Raw genomic sequence first — 25,257 nt, 5'->3', positions numbered from 1 at the left:
TTGTGCACACTATGTTAGTGTTTAGATGACATTTTAAGCCTCTATATAAGCATTTCTATCTTCTCTCTCCACTTATCATACCGACAACTCTATTATTTGCTTAAACAGTAGAAATATCTTATGTGTTTTAATATTAAAATCCGATAGGAAATTAAGATTTTTCAGCTGAAACTTGCCAATGAGAATGTCTTGAATGGCCTAACTTTTGCATAATGACTATCCTTTTTATTTTCATATAATTAGAGACTTTTGGCTTATAATTAGTGATAGTTCCCAGGAAACATAGCAACAGATATAAAAAGAATATGTTAGACATTGCTTATTGGAATCTAGGCTTCTGTTGAGTCTGGTGTTAGCAAATTTGGAATACTAGACTTTTCAGTACAAGCTGTTCTGTTCTATTAAGCTTCTTTCTTTTCTCCTTATAATACAGACTTTACAGTTAGGGGCCATGTTGGAAATTCTTAATGTTTTTAAGCACATAAAATAATTCCTGTTAAATTTGACTCTAAACCAGAATTTTAAGGACCAAAATTAGGAGTAATTGCCAAATTTTCCCCTCCTTATTCCAATAACCATTTTACATTTTTATAATTGTATTTATAACATTTATTTTGCACTCATTTTAAAACTTATTTCAGTTGCATTTTCAGCTCATATGTAACTTAACAGACACATTATAGTTTTATAGGTTATTTGCAAAAAGTGAACTTATGTACACACCTTTTCTTAGAGATAAAAAGCACACAAGGAACGATCTTGAGACGAGGGGCCACATCTGGGGATTACAACAATTTAGCTCTGTGGTAGCCACTATTATACTCTAATATCTGGGAAAGCAGAGGTCAGAAAGATGAGAAGATGACCCTCGAAGAAACAGTGTTGTCTTTCCATCACTTTCTATGGATTGAGGCCAGTCCTAAAGAGACTTGTTAGACTACGCCCATCCCACTTGGCCGAACAGGGTTAAGCTGCCACCAATGATTATGGGAACCAATTCAGGAAAGTGTAGATTTCTGACACAAGACCTGATTGTATCCAGCATTACACACCAGTATTAGCATGCACTAGAAAACTTATGAGTTAGTCATCAGGGAATACAGGAAATCAACTTATTACAGATAACACTATGAGTCATAAATTCTCCAAGTCCTGAATCTAAGTCCTAGAATTGTTGCAGTCTCTCCATCTCCTCTTCGTTCTCCAGATACATCCAAGAATTTGGGGAGGCTGGGTGTCTCTGAGTTGTTTTCATTTAGAACAGGAGCAGAAACTGTCTACTCACCACTGACCCACAAACTTTGGATTTCTCATGTCTACCCTCTTAACTCTCTATCCTTTAGTTTTTTAAATAGTGACCCACTTTTTGTTTTTCATTGTTCACTGGCAAAGTTTCTTCTTCTCTGAAGTTTTAATTCCAAAGAGATGGCTTTTTTTTCCCCTTACTTACACTTAGGTTAGGGTTGCATCCTCTCCATGCAAAGGTTTACACTTTTAGAGAGCTACCTCTATTAAAAATATGACTTTATTCACCCAGTGAAAATAGATTATGAACAAACAGCAAAATGAATCTGTTCTTTTTACTACACCCTTGGAGCTGCCTCTTAGCCTACTTCCCATCATAGGAACTGCCTTATTCAGCTTCACGTTTTGCTTGAGCATGTTTAACTATTTTTGCTCAAAGATTTGAGTCAATTATAATATAGAAAGTACATCTCTGATCACATCTTCCCGTTTCTTCAACATGTATTTAAATTTCTAAAATATTCCATACAGGATGAATTCATGCAGAAGAATGGGCTTTGGTTAAAACCCTTTCCACATTGATCTCTTTGGTTTAGATTTTTGATTTCTAGTAAAAGGTAAGTGATTTCTAAGTGCCTTCCTGCATCTTCTATAGTCTTAGGGTTTCTTTTTATTATGAGTTTTCAGATGTCAAGATACAGAGTTTAGACGGAAAGCTTTTCCACATTGATTACATATGAAGGGTTTCTCTCCAGTATGGATTTTCATATGCTTACTAAGGTTTGAACTGTGGTTAAAAAGCTTTTGACACTCACTACATTTATAGGGTTTCTCTTTGGTATGAATTTTTTTATGTCGGTTAAGATCAGAGTAATAGCGAAAGGTATTTTCACATCTGTCGCATGTAAAGGGCCTGTCTTCAGAATGAATTTTCTGGTGTTTAATAACATTTGACTGATGTTTAAAGGTTTTTTCACAAACATTACATTTGTAGGGTCTCTCTCCAGTATGAGTTCTTCGGTGTCGCGTTAGATCTGAGAAACGGACAAAGGTCTTTTTACAGTTATCACAGATGTAAAGTTTCTCCCCAGTGTGGATTTGTTGATGACGATTAAGATCTATGAGCTGGGTAAAGATCTTCTCACATTCATTACATGAAAAGGGCTTCTCTCCAGTATGAATTTTCTGATGTTTGTTAAGATTCGATTGGCTTTTAAAGGATTTTTCACAATCATTACATTTGTAGGGTCTCTCTCCAGTATGAACTCTTTGATGTAAGAGAAACTGAATATGGATTGAAGTCCTTTCTGCAGTGATTACATGTGTGATATTTCTTTCTAGTATGAGTTTTTTGGTGTTGAATTTTTTCTGAGAAACTGTGAAAGGTCCTTCCACAAAATGTACGGACAAAGAGTTTCTTTTGTGGAGGAATTCTTTGATGCTGAGTCAGATGTGATCTCTTGCCAGCATGAAATCTCTGATGTGTAATAAGGGATGAAAGAAACCTGAAGGCCCTCGGACACACATCACACTTGTGTGGTTTCAGTCCGCCGTGTGTGCTCTGTTGTTGAATAAACATTGAAGCCCTGTTAAAGGTTTTGCCACATTGGTTACATTCAAGGTGTTTATCCAGAATGTAAATTCTTTGGACCACTGTAAATGATGCGGGATGCCTAAAGTCCTTTGCATTTTCATCGTATCTGTGGGCTTTCTCTACCTTGTGAATTCGCTGGTGTTCAGTAAGTTGTGACCTATAGCTAAAAGCCATGCTGCAGTCACCACATTCATAACGCTGAACAAAAGTGGAAGGTTTTTGATACTTTGCATGGTGAGAGCTTTGCCTGAAGGTATTCATAGATTCATAAAGGGCATGATAATTCACCAGTGATGGTTGACATGCTAATGGGAAGACAGTATGAGAAAAAGAAAATTAAATCCAGGCATCACAACAAATGAGATCACTAGTTAGTGGGGTAGCAGGGAGAGAAGGGTTCAGTGACTGAGGACTTTGGAGGGGTAGGAGGAGAAGTTGGAGTTTGTCAGGGGAAGAATGAGAGAGGAGTGTTCTCCAAGTACAAGGATAATTTAAGTGAGCAACGTGTATCCAGTGAAAAATTTCTTTCAACTTGAAATACTTAATATTTGTAACTGAAAAATGACTCGTTGAAATTGTAATCACCAAAACAGAACAATTTAAAGACTCTAAAAAGAGCCACATGAAATTCTAAGCAAGGATTAAAGTTTTATTTTCACTAAGGTCCTTTAAAATCTCTCTCTATAGATACAGCAATTTGTGAAAGTGATTATACTTTAAATACTTTGAACAAAAGTGGGGATTTCTCTATGAGTAAATATTAACCTGGTTTATCAGTTTTACTAATATTTAATATTTTACTTTATGACAGGGTTATTATTGATTGGGCCAGTGCTCTACTTGGACATTTGAGTTCTGTTTATTTTTGTTGTTGCCGAGAACACTAAGAACAATCATATATACACATCTTTTTTAATTTGTTGAAATGTATTCTAGGCATAGATTCTTAGAAATGAAAAGGAGTCCTATTTTTTTGTGTATACACACACCACACTCAAGTAAATTCTTATATTGCATGAGCACATCTTTACTTTCTAGTATCTTGATAACCCTAGACTCTATCAAACTTATGACCCCACAGTTTGACAAAAAGATAATTTCTAGCATTTATTTTTTTGCGTAATAAAGAAATCTAAATGAAAATGGGTTAATTGCTAGGAAAATTTTCTAATTAAAAAGGTTAATTAACAATGGAAAACTAGCATGTGTTTCTTTTACCCTCATCATTCTAGATCTTAAAATGCTACGGAAGTAATTAGAAAATGTATGGCTACAGAGGAATAGTTTAAAGATATACATGACTAAAAAAAAAAAAGATATACATGACTAATACTGTCTAAAAGACATTGCAACATAAGATGAAATCAGGTGGTAATAAAAAAGAACAAAGTGAAAATTGATTTGAAGATATAATATTTAGATAAACCTAATAGTTCACATGTATAGAAAAATCGTATGGCCAAAGAGCAAGTTATACAGAGACAACACAGTAACCTGGGAAACCTGGTTGGAGAACCCAGAGGAAAAAGGACTGAAGAAATGGAATATGTAACTCAAAAGTAAGAACAGTCAAGATTAAAAGAGAAGTATCACCATCCATTAATATAAGTCCCATAAGGGAAAAAAATGTGAGAAGATTTGCCAACTTCAAATGGCTTAATATATGGGCAACTGGAATCTCTGAAAGAGATGAGAAAGGGAGATGGAAGGACCAGAAAGAAAACTATTTAAAGAAATAATGGCCCCAAAATTTCCAAACACAATGAACACTATAAACTCACAGATCTAAGAGGCCCAGCAAAGTCAAGCCTAGGAAACTTGAAGAGAATCACAGCAAGGCATATCATAATCAAATTGCTCAAAGTCAGTAATAAAGAGAAAACTGTAAAATCAACCAGAGGGGGAAAAAATGCTGTGCATGAAGATAAGGATGACATTAGATTTCTCACTGGAATACTGCAAGCAAAAAAAAAAAAAAAAAAAAAAAAAGATCTTTAATGTTTAAAAGAAAAAGAAAACAAAAACCTATCAACCAGAATTCTATGCCCAGCTAAACCCTTTCAAAAATGAAAGCAAAGGAGCTTCCCTGGTGGCACAGTGGTTAAGAATCTGCCTGCCGGGCTTCCCTGGTGGCGCAGTGGTTGAGAGTCCGCCTGCCGATGCAGGGGACATGGATTCTTGCCCCGGTCCGGGAAGATCCCACATGCCGCAGAGCGGCTGGGCCCGTGAGCCATGGCCGCTGAGCCTGCGCATCCAGAGCCTGTACTCCGCAACGGGAGAGGCCAGAACAGTGAGAGGCCCGCGTACCGCAAAAAAAAAAAAAAAAAAAAAAAAAGAATCTGCCTGCCAATGCAGGGGACATGGGTTTGATCCCTGGTCCAGGAAGAGCCCACATGCCACGGAGCAACTAAGCCCATGTGCCACAACTACTGAGCCTGTGCTATAGAGTCCACAAGCCACAACTACTGAGCCCATGTGCCACAGCTACTGAAACCCGTGAGCCTAGAGCCCGTGTTCCACAACAAGAGAAGCCACCACCATGAGAAGCCCGTGCACAGCAACGAAGACCCAATGCAGCCAAAAATAAATAAATTAATTAATTAATAATAAAAATAAATTTAAAGAAATAATTTTTTTAAATGAAAGCGAAAAAAATCAGACATACAAAATTTGGATTTAACCAAAGGAATAAAAAACACAATCATAACTACATGCTAAATATGTAAGTTTGTTTAATAATGATAAAGAGGTCAATTAATCAGGAGCATTGTTTATGCACCTACAGAGCTTCAAAATACATGATGCAAAAAGAACGTCAAAGAGAAATAAATTCACAATTATAGTTGGAAATTTCAATACCCCACTCTCAATAATTGATTCAAGAGGTAAGCACAATATCAAATATAGTTGAACACAACTATCAATCAGCTTCCACCTTAAAATCTTTTTTTTTTTTTTTTTTTTTTTTTTGGCGGTACGCGGGCCTCTCACTGCTGTGGCCTCTCCTGTTGCGGAGCACAGGCTCCGGATGCGCAGGCTCAGCGGCCATGGCTCACGGGCCCAGCCGCTCCGCGGCATGTGGGATCTTCCTGGACCGGGGCACAAACCCGCCACCAGGGAAGCCCAGAGGCAGCTTTTTGAGTATTATGTTAATATTATTCATATTCATATCTAATAGGAAATACAGGTATTCTGATTTTTTTTAAAGTCCTGGCTTTTTTCCTAGGGTTTTTTTTTTTTTCTGTTCTTCCAGATGAAATTTAGATGTGTTCTGTAAAGTAAAATAAAATTAAAATTAAAGGAAGAAACCACATCACTCAACTTATTGAGATTTTGATTGGAATTTTGTTAAAGAATGTTGTCTCCCTATCTAGGAAGACAGTACATATCTCCGTTCACATTTTAATGTCACACAGTTAGAGTGTAATAGTTTCTTTTGTGTAAGTTCTGCCCAATTCTTGTTAACCTAGTCCTAGATACTGACTGCTACTGTGACTGGAACTTATTTCCTATTACTACTATTGGCATAAGAGAAACAATTGATATAAAAGTACATTGACCTGCACATCATCTTAATCACGGAATCAAAGTTAATATTACCAAAAGTGGGACAAACTGACATCATGTGTGTGAAACTCATCTGGTGTAATTTACTGAGAAGAACATAACATCCATTATGTTATGCCAAGAAATGTATAACCTGAATTTAATTGTGGGGAAACAGTCAGACAAATCCAAATGAAGGAACACTTCAAAACAAGTCTGTCCTCTTCAAAGTTACCAATGTCATAAAAGACAAAAAAGGCTGAGGAACTAGATGAAAGAGGTCTAAATGACATGACAACTGGATGTAAGGACTCTGAATCAGTTGCTAGATCAGAAAACAAAATAGTTATAAAGGACATTATTGGTACAACGGGTGAAATTTGAATATGGTCTACATATTTGATAATAATAGTATATCAGTGTTCACTTTCTTGAATTTGATTTGTGGTGGTTATGTAAAAGGATGTTCTACTCTTAGAAAATATATGCTAATTTTAGGGGTGACAGTTCGTGTTTGAACTTACTCTCAAATGCTGAGGAAGATGAGAGAGAGGAATTGAGAGAATGCAAATGTGGCAAAATAATAACAATTGATGCTAAGTAAACATTTTACAGGTGTTCATTCGTAATGAATCATTCCTGCAACTTTTCTGTTAAGTTTGAAAATTTTCAAAATAAAAATGCAAAAAGAATAAGAAAATTATTAACCACTTGTTTAATGACAAGGTCAAAATAACACACCACTTTTAGGGTCCTATTTTAATAAAGGTATCACCTAACATGGTCATTTCTGGGAGAGGAGATTATGAGTACTCTCCTTTGATCAAATCTTCGTTAGATTTATGTGTATCTGCCGTTTTAGCCACAGTTTCGGTGTATTACTTTTGAAATCCAGTTTTGAGTGGAGGTGGACAAATTATCCAACTCACCAAGTAAAGCAGGAACTCTTCTGACATTCTCTAAGGAAGGGGACGCTGAGACTTATGGGAAACGGAGTCCCGAATTTGTTGGATTACCGGGAGGAGAGCGCAGGGAACTGGCCCCTCACGGCTCCTTCTGCGCATGTGCATTTCTCCTCATTGTTCGCCCGCTCCCTGGTCTCCAGCTTCGCGCGGCAGATAATTCCGGAGCCTTCGGGTCTACACGTTGCTCAGTGAGGGGTCCTGCACGAAGGATGTGCGCTACAGGTGAGAACCTAGTTTGGAGGGGTTTTTTTGCTGAGCTTGGGGTAGGTTTTGTGCCCACACCTGGTGGAAGCAAAAACTTGCGCGAATCCCACGCAGGCTGAGACCCTATATAGCACTTGTTCCTGAGTCTGGTCTGCATTTGCCGCTAAAGAAAGCGAAGTGACAGAGCAGCTTGGCTACGGACCTACAGGTTCCACGAAGAGGCTAAGGGAGAAGCGCGGGTTACTAGGTCAGAACGAAGTGCGCTGAGAAAAAGCATCCTAATGGTAACGAGCTGTTTCCAGAAGCTCCTCGAATTTGCATGTGCCCTGGCCAACCATTCATTATCGAGTCAAATCCAGGACACCGGCGGGGGTGAGAATAAATTCTGATAACATTTATTATGTGCAGGCTGATTTAAGAGCCTGAATTTGAACTAAGACAAGTTCAAATTCTAGCCTGGCCACTGAGTCTCCATGGACAAAATGATGAGCCTCTAAGTCTCAGTTTCCCCATCTGCCAAAGGAAGTTATTCCAAAAACCTGTCTCAAAGTCGTTTTGAGGATTGAATTAAGATAACCTGTAAACACTCAGCAGCGGTCCTGGCATTCACTAAGCACCCGGGAAATGTTAATTGCCTTTATCACTGTTGTTTTCATTAAGATCGTTATTGGTTCTCAAAGACCCCCTGGAAAGTCAGTATTACCCATCCCATTTTAACTGACAAGAAAACCAAGACTCTGGTGGGGAAGTCTCCAGGCCAGTAATTGAAGGAGCTGGGATTACAAACCTCAAACAGTTTTATTTCCAAATCCCATGCTGGGTTTTGTCTAGCAGCACATCCTTCACAGGACTAAGCAGAGTGGCCCGTCCCTAAGAGCCACAGGGAAGGACCTGGAGCGTACAGGGACTGAGTCTTTTCCGGAAGCTCTGGAGATTTTCTGGGAGTGGTTCTCAAAAAAGTATGTATCAGAAACAGCTGAAGGGCTTGTTAAAACCCAATAGCTCTGTTGGGCCTCACCCCCAGAGTTTCTGGTTCAGGAGGTTTGGGGAGGGGCCCAAGAATTTGCATTTCTATCAAGTTCCCAGGTGACACTGATGCAGCTGGTTGGGGACCACTCTGTGAGAACTTCTGTTGTAGAGGATGGTGAATTCATTGCAAGAGAGAGTTGGGACTGGGGCTGAAGATTCCAGTTGTTTGAATTTACCCTCCCCCCGCCCCAGCCAGGTACAAGTTTTCCCTGGATCACACAGCTCTTGTGAGGAAAGAAGGAGGGGGTACCAGGAGTAGGACTCTTACCTGGGAGATCCTCATGCTACCCGGACACGCTCACCACAGCTGCAGGGCAGAGATCCCAGAAACAAGCAGGTTCTCTATTTGCTTGCTTGGAAGCAATTCCTGATCCTTCTGCCCTGAGTAACACTACCACACCAGAGGTTGTGGAGAACCATTGGTCCGTGAGGTGTGGGCCAACTTTTCAAAGGGAGGGGGAATTGGGCTGAGGGTGATGGGCAGGAGGCAGGCTTCTCAGGAAGAGGAAATTCTGAGGACGGTTGATGAGGACATGTCTGGGAGGAGGGCTAGAGAGGCACTCTCTCCACTCCTCCCAGATGCCCTTAATTCTCCAGCCCCTCTTCCGGGATTTTGCACAGCCCTCAAGCCATGCCCACCATCACATGAATTTAGAGATATGCCCCGCCCTCCATCCCTGACTTTATCCAGGTACAGGAAGAGTTTTCAGGAGTTCAATTGGGGGCCTGAGGAAGTAATTAGCGTGGGGTTAAATACAGGGTTTCTGGATCCACACCGCCAGGGTTCAAAGCCCAGCTCTACAGCATTACTTTAACTTCTCAATTTCCTCATCTATAAAATGGGATAATAATAGTACCTACAGCTTGCTCTTTAAAAAACTTTTTTAATTGAATTGCTTTATTTAGTTTGTTAATCCTTGTTAGGATTTTTGTATCTAAGTTTATACGGGGAAACAAGTGGCTAATTTTTTCTCCACTTATCCTAAACTGACATTGGCCTCAAGAGTACAGGAGCCATACAGATTGAATTGGGGAAGTTTATTTTTCTGTTTCTGGCATGTATTCTGTAGATTATTGTTTTTCTTGAAGGTTTGGGGGAAATTGCTTACACAAATGGACTTGGAATTTTGTAGGTGTGTGTTAAATTTTTAATTTCTGCTTTGTTTTTTTCTATTATATATATATTTTTTATTGAAGTATAGTTGATTTACAGTGTTGTGTTAGTTTCAGGTGTACAACAGAGTGATTCAGTTATACATATGTATATTCTTTTTCAAATTCTTTTCCCATATAGGTTATTATAAAATATTGAGTATAGTTCCCTGTGCTATACAGTAAGTCCTTGTTGTTTATCTGTTTTATATACACTGGTGTGCAGATGTTATTCCCAGATTCCTCATCTTGCTCCATTTAAGGAATAAATGAGGTTAATATATGTAAAGGACTTAGAACAATGTCTGTTACATAGTAAGCACTATGCAAGTATTGTTGGTATCACTAATATTATTATACCCACATTCTTATGATCTAGCTTTGTATTATTCCTAAGTGGTGGAACCAAAAGGCACATCCAGGGCCCCTGCCTCCCCAGCCCCTGTTCTGCCCACTGCATCTCAGTTAAGTCAAAACAAGTGTCTTTATAAAACATCCTTAGAAGACACTGGAACCAAAGGAGAATAAATCCCTTTTTAAAAAAATAGACTTGTTAAAGCACCCCTATCCCTGTTGTCAGAAGTTCCTATTAATTCTTTAACTTCACGGAGTTAAAAATATCAGTAGAATTTCTATCAGGTTTTGGTTGTTGCATCATTTTATACACTTTTTCAAATGGAAATATTCAAAACATACGACAGTAAAGAAAATAATATGACCGTATATACTTGTCACAGCTTCAGCAATTATCAACATATATATCCTCCCTGCCACTAACATGCACGCACGTATGCACACGTGCATACACTTTCCCCCTCCACCTTCTTCTACTGGATTATTATTATTTTTTAATTAATTAATTAATTTAATTTTTTTAGCTGCGTTGGGTCTTCATCCCTGCGCACTGGCTTTTTCTAGTTGCAGTGAGCGGAGGCTACTCTTTGTTGCAGTGCGTGGGCTTCTCATTGCGGTGGCTTCTCTCGTTGCGGAGCACAGGCTCTAGGCACGCGGGCTCAGTAGTTGTGGCACGCAGGCTCTAGAGTGCAGGCTCAGTAGTTGTGGTGCACAGGCTTAGCTGCTCCACGGCGGGTGGGATCTTCCCGGACCAGGGTGCGAACCCATGTCCCCTGTCTTGGCAGGTGGATTCTTAACCAGTATGCCACCAGGGAAGCCCTCTACTGGATTATTTTAATGTAAATCCCAGACATCAAAAACTTCAGAAATGTAACAGGTTTAATAATAACCAAAAGCACAGCATGGCATCCTTGCTATGCTATCTGGGTTTAACCAGGTCTTTCTTAGTTGGATTTTACCTTATTTTATATTTGTCTGCTATTAAATCAAAGAAGGCTATAAATTGTAAGAAACCAATAAGGAAAAAATATTTACTCTCCACCATGAAAAGCCTGCTTCTTTTGGCTCCGCCTGGTTATACCAGGGTTGCAAGAGTCCCCTCAGCATGCCTGCCCCTTCTGAAGGGTCAGAGACAATCTCCCACCATGTGACTGTCAGCTAATACGTGGGGATTTCTAGGCAAGTTGCTCTAAGGACCTTCAAGGTTGATCATATTTCTCACAATTTCTTTGCTCTCTCCCTTTCCTTCAGCTCTGCCTTCACAGTTCTCTGAACTTTTCCAGGAGCAGGAGAAAATGAACACAGCCCAGGTGAGTTGATTACTTATTACTCAGTATTTTTCAGTGACATCTAAGAGGTGCTTTGCGTTTTTAATAACTTTCTTGTCAATTGTCCTTCCTCATCTTTTCATTTCCCAACGTTTTCCTGTTTTATTTTACTTTCCTTCTTTCTTCTTCTACTGGTTTTGAAGGTCTACATTTTATTTTTATTCCATTATTACCTTTGATGTGTTTAACGCATATGTGAACACATTTTTCTACCAACAGCAGGAACATTTTCATCTGTAGTTTCATCCAAATAAGATACACTCCTCCCTTACGTCGGGCTTTGTGGAAATGCACTAAATATTCTTTATTTCATTTTCTCTTTACATAATAATTATGTATTCTTAGTTAACAATCGTATCACATCTTCTAGCTACTTAAACAATAATTATTTCAATTCTAATATACATTTCCCACTTATTTTTGCCGTCCCAAGTTTGAAGATAAAGTGACAGAATTATAATAGTCAGTTATAATATTACCTACAATTTAGGGCTGCTTATCATGCTCCAGTCACTCTTAAATTCCTTACCTGGATTAGCTCATGTAATTCTGACAACAGCATTAGGAGGTAGGCACTTTTATTATCCCCTTTTCACTGATGTAAAAGTAAATAACTTCTCAAGAGCTTGTAACTGCAGTCATTCTAAGGATACATCATTAGAAATTTGGCCAGATGGAGACCTGGAGTCCAAGTCTACTGCAAACTTTCCACCCTTTGTTGGGAGTAAGTCATCATCTGCTTGTGTTCCAACCAGCCCAAGATCTCGGAATGGGAGATCTCTTAGGCCTAGGGTTGCCAAATAAGACATAGGACATATAAAATAAAGTAAATCTTAGCTCCACGCACGCTTCCCTTTCATAGTCTATAAGCCACCTACCCTCTCTGGCTGTACCAAGAACCAGTTCCTGTAGCTCTGTCTGTCCACCACGAGTTCCGTATGGCATGCATTCTTTCCCAGATTCTGCTGAGTTTTGATAGAGGCCTCTGGAGCAGTCTACAGAATCACTATGTGGTTATACGCCTTCTGAGTCTGGGTATCCGAAAGAGCCTTTATTCTGCCCCACTCCATGAATGATCGACTGGTTATAGAATTTGGGGGTGAAATCCCTTTCCTTCAGAAGATTATGGATGATCTGCGTTAGCTCCTAGTATTTGGGGAGACTGAGAAGTCGTGTGGCAGCTCGATTCTCATTCCTTTGTAGTAACCGGTTTTATTTTTTCTTCTTGCGAGTTTTTCATTATCCTTGGGCTTCAGGTATTTCCGCAGGCAGTGTGTCTGGCTGCCTGTCTTTTTTCAGAGTGCCTGCTTGGTAATTGGATGGATCCTATGGAGATGAAGACTGACTTGCTCTGGGACATTTTCGGTTCTTTCTGTGATTATTTCCTTCCCTCCACTCTCTTTGTTCCTGCCACCCAGAAATCCCATGAGACGGTCAGTGCCTCTCCCCGGTCGGCCCTCTGTGCTCCTTTACTTTCATCATTTCCATTTTTCCGTGTTTTTATTCTGTGCGTTGAGAGATTTGCTCATTTTTGTCATTTGGGTCATTTTGTTTTCAAGTCTTAAGAGTTTTTGGGGTTTTTGTTGTTGTCCTAAGTCAGCAAAAGAATATTTAATATCTGTATCCTTTTTCTGTGTTCATAGCCAACTTTTCTCCTTTTAGGGAAATAAGACTCTCGTATATGATTTGCAGACACCAATGGGAATACTTAAAAATTATTCTCTTCAGTATCTTTACTTACATTTGTTTTCATAGTCTTCAGTCTTTTGGTCTTGGTACTTATCTTTCAGGCTGTTGCTTTTTACTGGCATTAAATTTGTTTAGCAGCCTTCAAATCTGTTATTCCTGCTGCTGCTTTCTCAGATCGTTGTTTTCCCTCCAGCATCTGGACCCTTTGCTGTTTTCTGTATGAAGAGAAAGGTAAAGACCTCATTAGATCAATGTGGGCAGCCGATGTGTGATGCGCGACAAGTCTGTTTCCTTGGCAAGATTTTCCTCTGAACGAAAGGACTGACTTGGGGCCTCTTATACGGATTATTGGGTTCTGTGTACAGAACAGGCTTCACTTAGGCTCTCCAGAGAGGGACAAAGCTTGAGGGGACCCCCTTCCACCCGCCAAAGGGGGTAGTGCCTTACCTGATAGCAGAGCATGATAGTCTGTCTCCCCAGAGTTGCCTTAAAACAAAAGCTGTGACCGAATCAGGGGACTAAGCACAGTACCCTGCTCCTCTCTTTGGATGCAAAGTTCACGCAGACACCTAGAGGCAGTTCCTTGCTTTTTTTTTTTTTTTTTTTTTAATTTTACTTTATACTGGAGTAGAGTTGACTAACAATGTTGTGTTAGTTTCAGGTGTACAGCAAAGTGACTTAGTTATACATGTACATACATCTATTCTTTTTCAGATTCTTGTCCCATATAGGTTATTACAGTGTTGAGTAGAGTTCCCTGTGCTATACATCAAGTCCTTGTTGAAGTTCCTTGCTTTTTACAGGGAACGTTCTCCTGAGTGTTAACCCTCAGCCCACTCCTTCTGGGGGTCAGGAGTGCGGCAGCCCTTCCGTGACTCACGTTCACTGTTCTTCAGCCCAGAGCCCATCTCGGCTTCCAGCTGCAGCTGCTGCTGAGCTGGGAGGTCTCTCCGGGCTCTGAACAGAACTTGAGACTTTTGCACGTTCTATGTTTGCATTAAGGGGCGAGCACAATGCCTCCAGTATCTGCCTCCTACTCTATATCTTCCAGAAACTTCCTCTGCTCTGAGAAGTATATTGGTGTTTTTATGACTCTCCCTGCTCTACTTTTGGAGGCAGAGGACGTTAGGTTGTGCAATCAAATCTTTTTCTCCTCCGTGAAGCATACCCTGAAAAAACTGAGATTTAACCCCCCTCTCCCTTTGTGACCTCACTCTACCTCGTACACACATTTTTTCATGGTTCCTGTAAGTTATTACTGCATGTCTATGTTCATGTAGAAAGTCCCATCATTCTGTAAACTCCTTAAAGACAGAACCAGTGTCACACATACACAATGGAATCCTACTCAGCCGTAAAAAAGAATGAAATCATACCATTTGCATCAACATGGATGGACCTAGAGATTATCATACTAAATGAACTAAGTCAGAAAGAGAAAGACAAATACCATGTGATATCACTTATATGTGGAATCTAAAATATGACACAAATGAACTTATCTGCAAAACAGAAACAGACCCACAGACATAGAGAACAGACTTGTGGTTGCCAAGGGGGAGGGGGAGGGGGGAGGGACGGATTGGGAGTTCAGGGTTAGCAGATGCAAACTATTAATATATAGGATGGATAAACAACAAGGTCCTACTGTATAGAACAGGGAAGTATATTCAATATCCTGTGATAAACCATAATAGAAAAGAATGAAAAAGTATGTATATATATGTATAACTGAATCACTGTGCTGTACAGTAGAAATTAGCACAACATTGTAAATCAACTATACTTCAATAAAATAAATTAAAAAAACAAAAAACAGGACAAGTGTCTTGCCTTAGCATCCTCTATGGCTAGGACAATTGTAGGCCTGTAGAGGAACTCAAATTGTTTTATGAATCACCAACTAAAGATAGAGGCAGAGTATTTCTGGTATGATTTCTCTTTCTCCAACAAAATACAGGCAGACTTCATTTTATTGTACTTTGCTTTATTGAGTTTTGCAGATACTGCATTTTTTTTTACAAATTGAAGGTTTGTGGCAACCCTGCATCAGGCAAGTCTATTGGTGCCATTTTTTTTTTTTTTTTTTTTTTTTTTTTTTTTTTTGCGGTACGCGGTTCTCTCACTGTTGTGGCCTCTCCCGTTGCGGAGCACAGGCTCCGGATGCTCAGGCTTAGCGGCCATGACTCACGGGCCTAGCCGCTCCGCGGCATGTGGGATCTTCCTGGACCAGGGCACGAACCCGTGTCCCCTGCATCGGCAGGCGGACTCTCAACCACTGCGCCTATTGGTGCCATTTTTACAACAGCATTTGCTCATTTCGTGTCTCTGTGTCACATTTTGGCAATTCTTGTAATATTTCAAACTTTTTCATTATTATTGTATTTGTTAGGGTGATCTGTGATCAGTGATCTTTGATGTTACTATTATAATTGTTTTGGGGCACCACGAACTTTGCCCATATAAGACGGTAAACTTAATCTATAAATGTTCTGTGTGTTCTGACTGCTTCACTGACCAGCTCTTCCCCCATCTCTCTCCCTCTCCTTAGACCCCCCTATCCCCTGAGATACAACACTATTGAAATTAGGCCACTTAATAGCCCTATGATGGCTTCTAAGTGTTCAAGTGAAAGGAACAGTTGAATGTTTCTCATTAAATATCAAAAGCTAGAAATGATTAAGCTTAGCGAGGGAGGCATGTTGAAAGTTGAGACAGGCTGAAAGCTAGGCCTTTTGTGCGAAACAGTTAGCCAAGTTGTGAATGCAAAGGAAAAGTTCCTGAAGGAAATTAAAAGTGCTACTTCAGTGAACACGCAAATGATAAGAAAGCGAAACAGCCTTATTGCTGATATGGAGAAAGTTTTAGTGGTCTGGATAGAAGATCAAAGCAGCCACATTTCCTTAAGCCAAAGACTAATCTAGAGAAAGACCGTAACTCTCTTCAGTATTATGAAGGCTGAGAGAGGTCAGGAAGCTGCTATCTAGGACTTTCATAGCTAGAGAGGAGAAGTCAATGCCTGGCTTCAAAGGACAGGCTGACTCTCTTGTTAGTGGCTAATGCAGCTGGTGACTTGAAGTTGAAGCCAATGCTCATTTACCATTCTGAAAATCCTAGGACCCTTAAGAATTATGCTAAATCTACTCTGCCTGGGCTCTATAAATGGAACAACAAAGCCTGGATGCCAGCACATCTGTTTATAACATGGTTTTCTGAATATTTTAATCCCACTGTTGAGACCCACTGCCCCCCCAAAAAAAGATTCCTTTCAAAATATTACTGCTCATTGACAATGCACCTGGTCACTCAGTAGCTATGATGGAGATGGACGATGACATTAATGTGGTTCTCATGCCTGCTAACACAACATGCATTGTGCAGCTCATGGAGCAAGGAGTAATTTCTTTAAGAAGTACACTTCATAAGGTGATAACTGGGCTTCCCTGGTGGTGCAGTGGTTAAGAATCCGCCTGCCAATGCAGGGGACACAGGTTCAAGCCCTGGTCCAGAAAGATCCCACATGCCGCAGAGCAACTAATCCCGTGTGCCACAACTACTGAGCCTGCGCTCTAGAGCCCGTGAGCCACAACTGCTGAGCCCATGTGCCACAACTACTGAAGCCTGCATGCCTACAGCCTGTGCTCTGCAACAAGAGAAGCCACCACAATGAGAAGTCTGTCACCACAATGAAAGAGTACTCCCTGCTCGCTGCAACCAGAGAAAGCCCACGCACAGCAACAAAGACCCAAAGCAGCCAAAAATAAATTAATTAATTAATTAAAAAAATAAGGTGATAGCTGCTGTAGATGGGTATTCCTCTGATGGATCTGGGCAAAATAAATTGAAAACGTTTTGGAAAGCATTTACCATTCTAGATGCCATGAAGAACATTTGTGATTCATGGGAAGAAGTCAACATATCAACATTAACAAGAGTTTGGAAGAAGTTGATTCTAACCCCCAAGGATGACTTTGAGGAGTTCAAGACTTCAGTGGAGGAAGTAACTTCAGAGGTGGTGGAAATAGCAATAGGATTAAAATTAGAAGTGGTGCCTGAAGATGTGATTGAATTGCTGCCATCTCATGATAAAACTTTAGCAGATGAGGAGTTGCATCTTTTGGATGAGCAAAGAAAGTGGTTCCTTGAGATGGAATCTACTCCTGGGAAAGATGCTGCAAAGATTGTTGAAATGACAACAAAGGATTTAGAATATTACGCATACTTAGTTGATAAAGCAGTGGCAGGGTTTAAGAGGATTGACTCCAATTTTGAAACAAGTCCTACTGTGGGTAAAATGCTATCAAACAACATTGCATGCTAAAGAGAAATCGTTCATGAAAGGAAGAATCAATCAATGTGGCAAAATTCATTGTTGTCTTATTTTAAGAAATTGCCATGGTCACCTCAGCTCTCAGCAGCCACCACCCTGATCAGCCACCAACATCACGGCTAGACCCTCCACCAGCAAAAAGATTACAACTTGCTGAAGGCTCGATTGTTAGCATTTTTTAAACAATAAAGTGTTTTTAAATTAAGGCATGTACATTGCTTTTTTAGATATAATGCTATTGCACGCTTAGTAAATAGCATAAATATAATGTTTATATGCACTGAGAAACCCCCCCAAAATTCGTGTGACTCAATTGCAGTAGTCTGGAACCAAACCTGCAATATCTCTGGGGTCTGCCTGTATAACATGATGGAAGGTATGTGGTAGACGACCTTTATAACATTTTCTGGGCAACTCTTTACAGTGAATACGGTAGGATCAGTACCCCCTACATATTTCCCGTGCCATCTGGTCTTGAGCACTGCAGACTGAGCAGCCTTGGGCTATTACAGGGATCGGTGTTGTTCGAGGATGTATCATTGGACTTCACCCAGAAGGAGTGGCAGTTGCTGGACCGTGCTCAGAGGCTCCTGTACAGGGATGTGATGCTGGAGAACTACGGGCACCTGGTGTCCCTGGGTAAGCCCAGCTTCCCGTGCAGCTCCCAACAGCATGCATTTCCTGTCTTAGGAACCAAGTCACTGTGGCGCATCATGCACATGAGGTTTTGGATTCAAAAACCTTTTAGGGAACTTGAAAGGATATTGTATTCTCACCTCCCTAGTGAAAGGGTCCCCATCATTCTACAGCTCCTAAAGCTTCTCCCTTCTGATTCTTCAAAGGGATTGACTCCTAAGCAACTTTGCCAAGTCCCATGACGTTTCCCACAACAGGTCACTGTGTTTCCAAACCTGAGCTGATACTCAAGTTGGAACAAGAAGAAGAACCGTGGATATTAAAGGGACAACTCCCAAGTGAGAGCCACCCAGGTGAGTTAATGCGGTCACCTGGAAGGCAGCCAGGGGAAACTGGATCCAAAGTGGCCAGTTCAGGGGGTAATATCTTTGAAATGGGTTTTAGGAATCTCTTTTAGAGGCTCCAGACTTTTAGGAGTGACTAAAGGCAGATGACTACCATACCTTAGATATTAAGCCTCCATATATCACTCTCATATATAAATGCTCTTTGTTTTCTGTTTGACTTTTATAGAGAGAGATTCGCTTGGTTTTTGTAGAATCCAGTTGCTGCCTTCCTCATCCTAGACCTTTATTTCTCTGTTTTTCTCTCTGTGCAATAATGGCTATCCTTTACGTTCCCTCCTGTGCCAAATGTTCTGTAAATATGCATTTGTTGATGGATCATTTGATTCAATAAATATTTACGAAGCACCAGCTATGCACCAGTCATGTTCTAAGTCACAGGAGATACAAAGCAAAGTCTCTGCTCCTGTCAGTAGATCCAAATAGCAGATCCATATGTAACATGTCTGGTAGTAATTGGTACTCTGATAAATTAAAGTCAGATGAAGGGGATGGAGACCGACAGGGAGTCCTTTTTCAAAAGGAAGTCAGGGAAGGCCCCTTTGAGGAGGTGGACAGTTGAACAGGAGAGTAGAATGGAGTCTTGAATGAAGGGATGGAGTGAGCGACGGGTTATCTGAGAGATTCCAGATCAAGGAACAGCAGATGCCAAGACTGTGAGACAGGAGCTGGTGTAGTCAGAGAACAGCAGGGAAGTTGGTGGGACCGGAGAGGGTTCAGTGAGGAGAAAAACAGCAGATGATGTCAGGGAGTTAGCTAGAGGCAAAGCTTTATAGGCCTGGTAAGACTGAATTCTACTCTGAGTAAGATAGTAGGTAAGAGAAGAGGTCAGGGACTGCACCCTTGAGCATTACATTTGGAGGTCACGGAGACATAGGGCTCTAGCAAAAGAGACCAAGAAGGAGCACCCACTATGGTAGAGGGAGAATCAGGAGTCAGGGGTTTCCCAGGAGCCACGTGAAAAAAAGTGTTTTTTAGAAGGAAAGAGTGAATTCCCAATATGCAGATGCAAATGTAGTCAGCATCGCCCTTTTTTTCCCCCTGCAAATTATCCAAAGGCCACAAGGAAAAAAAATTTAATGTCAATTCCATTTTTCTTATAGGTTCGAGGCAGCTGAAATCCCAAACTTTAAAAAAAAGTGGAAAAACTGCCAAAAGCAATTAAAGTCAGGCTTGTTCACAGAAATAGAGAGAAAGTAACGTAGCTGTGGAAATAGAGTTAGAACATATTATGCAGACAGTATTTACTTGGCGATTTTACCACAAATGGAACTTAAAGTGTTGAGATTTTTTTTTAACAGTGGAATAGTAGCATTACTCTGAAGGATATCTAGGTTCTGAGTAGAGCTAAGGACATAATATGTGCTAAGTGAAGACCATGGGAGTGTATTTGTTGTTGGAAACACACAATTGATGGAATTAAATACCCTGGTCTGATAGGAGCTGACAATACTGTAGGCTTGTGGGATGATCAGTTGAACATGTGTTGTGAATTTAGGTATAAAAATCTAGTATAAAGTCTAAGTATGAAAATCCAATATCAGATTTTTCTTGCTAGCATATCGGCCTCTATTTGTTTTATCTGCTACAGAGAAGTCTTAAGTTTTTAAGCATATAACCAATGTTATTGCATAAAATGAAAATAGTAGAAGATAATAATAATCACTCATAGCCAAAAAATTTTAAGACAAAGATTAATAAAGGTCCTAAGACCAAGTCGAATAGCCAGGTGCTTGAGTTCTCACAAAAAAAGAGAAATCAGAGAGGAATAAAAAATGATGTGAAAGTAGAATTAAACAACAAGGTTTTACTGTATCGCACAGGGAACTATATTCAATATCTTGTATTAAACTATAATGGAAAAGAATTGAAAAAAGAATATAGGTATATACATATGTACATGCATAACCGAATCACTTTGCTGTACACCTAAAATTAACACAATATTGTAAATCAATTATACTTCAGTATTTTAAAAGTGAAATTAAAAATTAGTATTGTGACAGGGCACAGTCATTTGGTACAGTACGTCAGCAGATTGAAAGAGGGAAAAGTAGAGTTGTCAGTCAAGACAAATAACTATTGATTAGCTCTGATAGAATCAAATGATATGCAAACATGGCTTATCCTCTATCTTTGCCCTGACCCTTCCCTTGATCACCCTTTAGTCTTCCTTGTCTCCCTATTCAGTGTCCCTTATCTTTGCCCCATTCTTTTAATACCCTCCATCCTTGGATCACTTGTTTTCCTGACATCCTTTGGACTCACTTCACCACTCCTTGTGTTTTATTTCAAACTCTCCATCCATTTTGAGGTAATTTTTGTAACAAGCCAAAGCTTCTAGTATTAATTTTCAGCTTTCTCTCCCTTTTTCTACTGCAATATGTATTTTTGTTTTTGTTTTCATGTACCAACTAAAAGAGTAGGATAAATATGTGCTTAGAAGTTCTTTCATCCCAGGAGACTGTGTCTGAAACCTAAGAATTAACTTAACTTAGGGCATTTGTATACAAGCCTATTCCTTAAGAAATGTGTTAAGATTTATAATGTATGTTAATTTTTTATATTTCTATAAGTCCAAAGAACCAATAACATGGAAGAGATAAGCCAAGAAAATGAAGACAAGTATTTGAGGCAAGGTTTATTCATCAACAACAAAACATTGACTGAGGATAGAAATAAGACCTTCAGAGAAACACTTAATATGACCACAAATCCAGTGCCCTCAAAAAAAATATCCCATCAATGTGACCCATTTGTAACAAACTTGAAAAGTGTTTTTGAATTAGTTATTAGTAATAGAAACAGTGTGAGAAAAATATCTAATGATTTCAATGGATGTGGATTCCTTACTACTGTGAATGAGAAAACCCATACAGGGAACAAGCCCAGTGAAAATGATCAAAAGAGGAAATCCCACAGACAAACTGAGGACTTTATTCAGTGTCAGAAGAATTCAGCTTTGGAGCAATGTCTTGAATATAATCATTGTGAGAAAGCTTTTCACAGAAAAACAGCCTTTGTTGCATGTAAGAGAGCTCATACAAGAGAGAAACCCTCTGAAGGTAACAAATATGGACAAGCCTTTCTCCAAAAGTTAAAGCTTGGTGCTTGTCCAAGAACTCTTAAGGAAAGGAAACCACACGAATCCAGTAAAAATAGGAAATCCTCATGCTTGAAGTCAAAACATGCACATCAGAGAGCTCACTGTGAATGTAACAAATTGGGGAAATCTTTTAGCGAGAAGTCGAACCTTACTCAACATCAGAGAATGCACACAGGAGGAAAACCTGATGAGTATAACAGAAGTGAGGAAGCCTTGCAGAAGTCATCCCACACTCAAAATGAACGAACTGATACAGAAGAGAAAATCTATGACTGTAACCAGTGTGGGAAATCCTTCCACAAAAAGCCACACCTGACTCAACATCTGAGAACTCACACAATGGAAAAACCCAGTAAGTGTAATGATAGTGAGAAAGCTGTGAAAAAGGAGTCCTGCCTCGCTCTAAAGCAGAGAATTAACACGAGCAAGAAAAGCTTTAAAGGTAGTAAGTGTGAGAAATCCTCCCACAAGACGTTGAAACTCAGTCAACATCAGAGAATGTGCTTGGGGGAACCAAATAATGAGTGTAGTGAAAGTGGGAGGGTCTTAAATAAGAAATCACACCTCACTCAAAATCAGAGGGCTCACAAAGGGAAGAAAACCTATGACTGTAATAAATGTGGGGACAGCTTCCCTAAGAAAACAGACCTTTCTCAACATCAGAGTGTGCACACAGGAAAAAAGCCCTATGAATGTAGTGAATGTGGGAAGTCCTTTTTTGTAAAGTCCAACCTCACTGAGCATCAGAGAACTCACACAGGAGAAAAACCCTACAAATGTCGTGAATGTGGAAAATCCTTCTGTCAGAAGTCAGCCCTCACCGTACATCAGAGAACTCACACGGGAGAGAAACCCTATAAATGTAATGAATGTGGGAAAACCTTCTGTGTTAAGTCAAACCTTACTCAACATCAAAGGACCCACACAGGAGAGAAACCCTATAAATGTAATGAATGCTGGAAATCTTTCTGCGTGAAATCCAACCTCATTGTACATCAGAGAACTCATACAGGAGAGAAACCCTACAGATGTCCCGAATGTGGGAAAACCTTCTATGAAAAGTCAGCCCTCACAAAACATCAGAGAATTCACACAGGGGAAAAACCCTATGAATGTAATGAATGTAGAAAAACCTTCAGCCAGAGGTCAGCCCTCACCAAACATCAAAGAAAAAAACATAAGAAGAAAACTCCCACCAACACTCTCCACGTGCAGAAGTCATCCTCTGCAGTTCATAGCCATTGAACATCAGCAAAATCATAGGACAGAACCGCTTAGATGTCAACACATGTAGGAAAGTCTTTATCAACAGGTTAGAGCTAATTGGAATTACAGAAGTAACATAGGAGCGAAATAGGAGCTCTCTATGTATGCTTTGATTGTGTGAAAGCTCTCAAGAAGTATTCAAAAATATGGAGGGCAAATGTATTATTTTAAGGGATATGGATAAAAATGTTCTTGTGGGAAAATGTTCTTGTGGAAATAGAAGTCGTATTTCAGATGTGATACCAAACTTGTTACAAAAAAAGATAATAAAATATTCAGTTCTTAATAGAATGTGAAAGTGGAGCTTTTGTCGGGAATAAGTTAAGGTCATTGGCACAGCAGTGTTAAATATATATGTGAAGACCTTCTGAAGTATATGGATAGGTATATAGTGCATGAGTGTGTTATATAACATGAATTACGTGTATGTTGGATTTACATAGGGAACCCACCTCTCTCTGAATCTCAACAATACAGTATGTAAGTGAAAATTGAACAATGACATAATGTGTGCCTCAACAATTGTACTTCTAGATACATACCCTAAAACAACTGGGCATTCTAAAGGGTGTTTGGAAATACTGGGGTGATTCGTTGTCACTATGACTGAGGGTGCTTCAGGCATTTAGTGTGTGGGAGGACCAAAGATACGCAATACCCTGCATTGGATGCCAGCAACTCCATCACAGGAAAACCTTGCCCTAAAGAAACTCTTGCACATCTGCACCAACAAACATGTACAAGAAGGTTCATTGCAACCTTTCAGGGTTTTGTAATGACAATTGAAAAAAAGAGAAAGTAGCAAATGTCCATTAACAATAGACTAGATGAATATTGGTATGTTTATACAATGGGAATAACATACACCAATGAAAATGAAGCTCAGTTATACACATCATGATTGTTATCTTAAAACAATAATGTTTAATAAAAAAGGAAAATATAAATACCATATTATTGCATTTATATAAAGTTCAAAAACAAAGAATTCAACAGTACACTGTTGAGGGATACATATATAAGCAGTAAAACTACAAAGGAAAGCCAGTGGATGGTTAACAGAAAATCTAGGATAGCAGTTACATCTATGGAGGAAGGAGGGGCTTACAATTAGGGAGGAAGCTTTATATGGGAAATAGACCCATACAAATATGCCCAACTGGTTTTTTACAAAGGTGCAGAAGGAATTCAGTGGAGGAGAATAGGCTTCAACAAATGGTGCTGGAGCAGTTGGACAGCTATAGGTGAATAAATAAATGAAACTCAACCTCCTGAGGAGGAAAGTATGGGCTTTGGATTCAGACAAACCTGACTTTGAATGCCAGCTTTACCACTTACCACTGTGTGGTTCTGGCTTTAATAACCTTTTCTCATAAGGTTATTAAACCTTGCTGAGCCTCAAACCCAAGCCTAGAGCTCATCAATGACACGTTAGGGATGCTGGGGAAATAGAAGGTAAATGAATGGGCTACATTAAATTTACTAGGGTATGTTCCCAAAATGGCCAGCAGAGGGCTCTAGTCGCACATGAAAGACTCCACCACGTCTCTGCTCCGGCTGAAAGCGGTCTGCCTTCCAATCCCCACTCTCCTCATTTCAGCCACCCATTTTCATTAACCCACATTAATGCACAGTGCTGGGGAGACATTTTTCACAGTTACGTGTGTCACTGCGTTTCTGTCAAAAAAACATATCAGATAATTTAAATTATAATACTGCCTTTTTCCTTCCTGCTTTAGTTTTTTCTTAACGGAATAGACATGCATTCTCAACAGGGGCAATATTGCCCCCAAGGGGGTGAAAGTTTGTTCTTGAAGCCTGAAAAAATTCTTAGTTATTACAATGGTTTGTGGCCCTCAAAGGACCATATTACATAAATAGATACGCAGTATATCTGTGGTATTAAATTTTTATGGGGAGGACAATTAGGAAAAATAATATCTAAAAAGTCCCCTTGGAGGAGCTATAACTTAAAAAAATAAAGGTTGGGAAACACTGGAATAAGGGGAGATGAATGAAGAGAAGATGCCATCGTTGTACCACACCTGAAGTTAGGGACACGTAGCATAATTCTTTCTCCTATAATTTGGGGACGGCCATGGCAGTGTCCAACCTCAACAATTCCTAACTGGAGGTCTTGTCATTGTTCAGAATGTCCCTCTGCCCCTTTCTGACTCCTCTGAGAGACACCACTTTCAGTGATTCAAAAGGAGTCTCTCCTGGGAGGACTTCTTCAGAGATGCCGCATGCCCTCACCCTCCCACCGGAGTTGCCAAGATTGAGCAGAGGAGGGCCAGATGGCACAAGCAAGCTGAGTGAGTAAGCAACCCTGACCCCCATTTCATCCACCTGTTGCCTGCTCCTTGCCTTAAACCTATGGCTGAGGGAATTCCCTGGCTGTCCAGTGGC

The 25,257-nt window shown here is 39.8% G+C and overlaps 1 protein-coding gene across 1 annotated transcript; it reads left to right on the top strand.

Moving 5' to 3' along the window:
• The first annotated feature begins 7,559 nt into the window (after positions 1 to 7,559).
• On the top strand, positions 7,560 to 23,734 carry LOC109551310 (zinc finger protein 248). Its single transcript, XM_019943733.3, has 5 exons — positions 7,560 to 7,572; positions 11,341 to 11,399; positions 17,949 to 18,075; positions 18,330 to 18,425; positions 21,053 to 23,734. Exons 1-5 carry the CDS (start codon positions 7,560 to 7,562, stop codon positions 22,825 to 22,827), a joined length of 2,070 nt encoding a protein of 689 aa, XP_019799292.3. The 3' UTR covers positions 22,828 to 23,734.
• Positions 23,735 to 25,257: the final 1,523 nt, after the last annotated feature.

Source organism: Tursiops truncatus, chromosome 15, assembly GCF_011762595.2.
Source record: "Tursiops truncatus isolate mTurTru1 chromosome 15, mTurTru1.mat.Y, whole genome shotgun sequence".
NCBI lineage: Eukaryota > Metazoa > Chordata > Mammalia > Artiodactyla > Delphinidae > Tursiops > Tursiops truncatus.
Note: the sequence above shows the minus strand (reverse complement) of the source record. Positions and strands in the feature narration are given on the sequence as shown.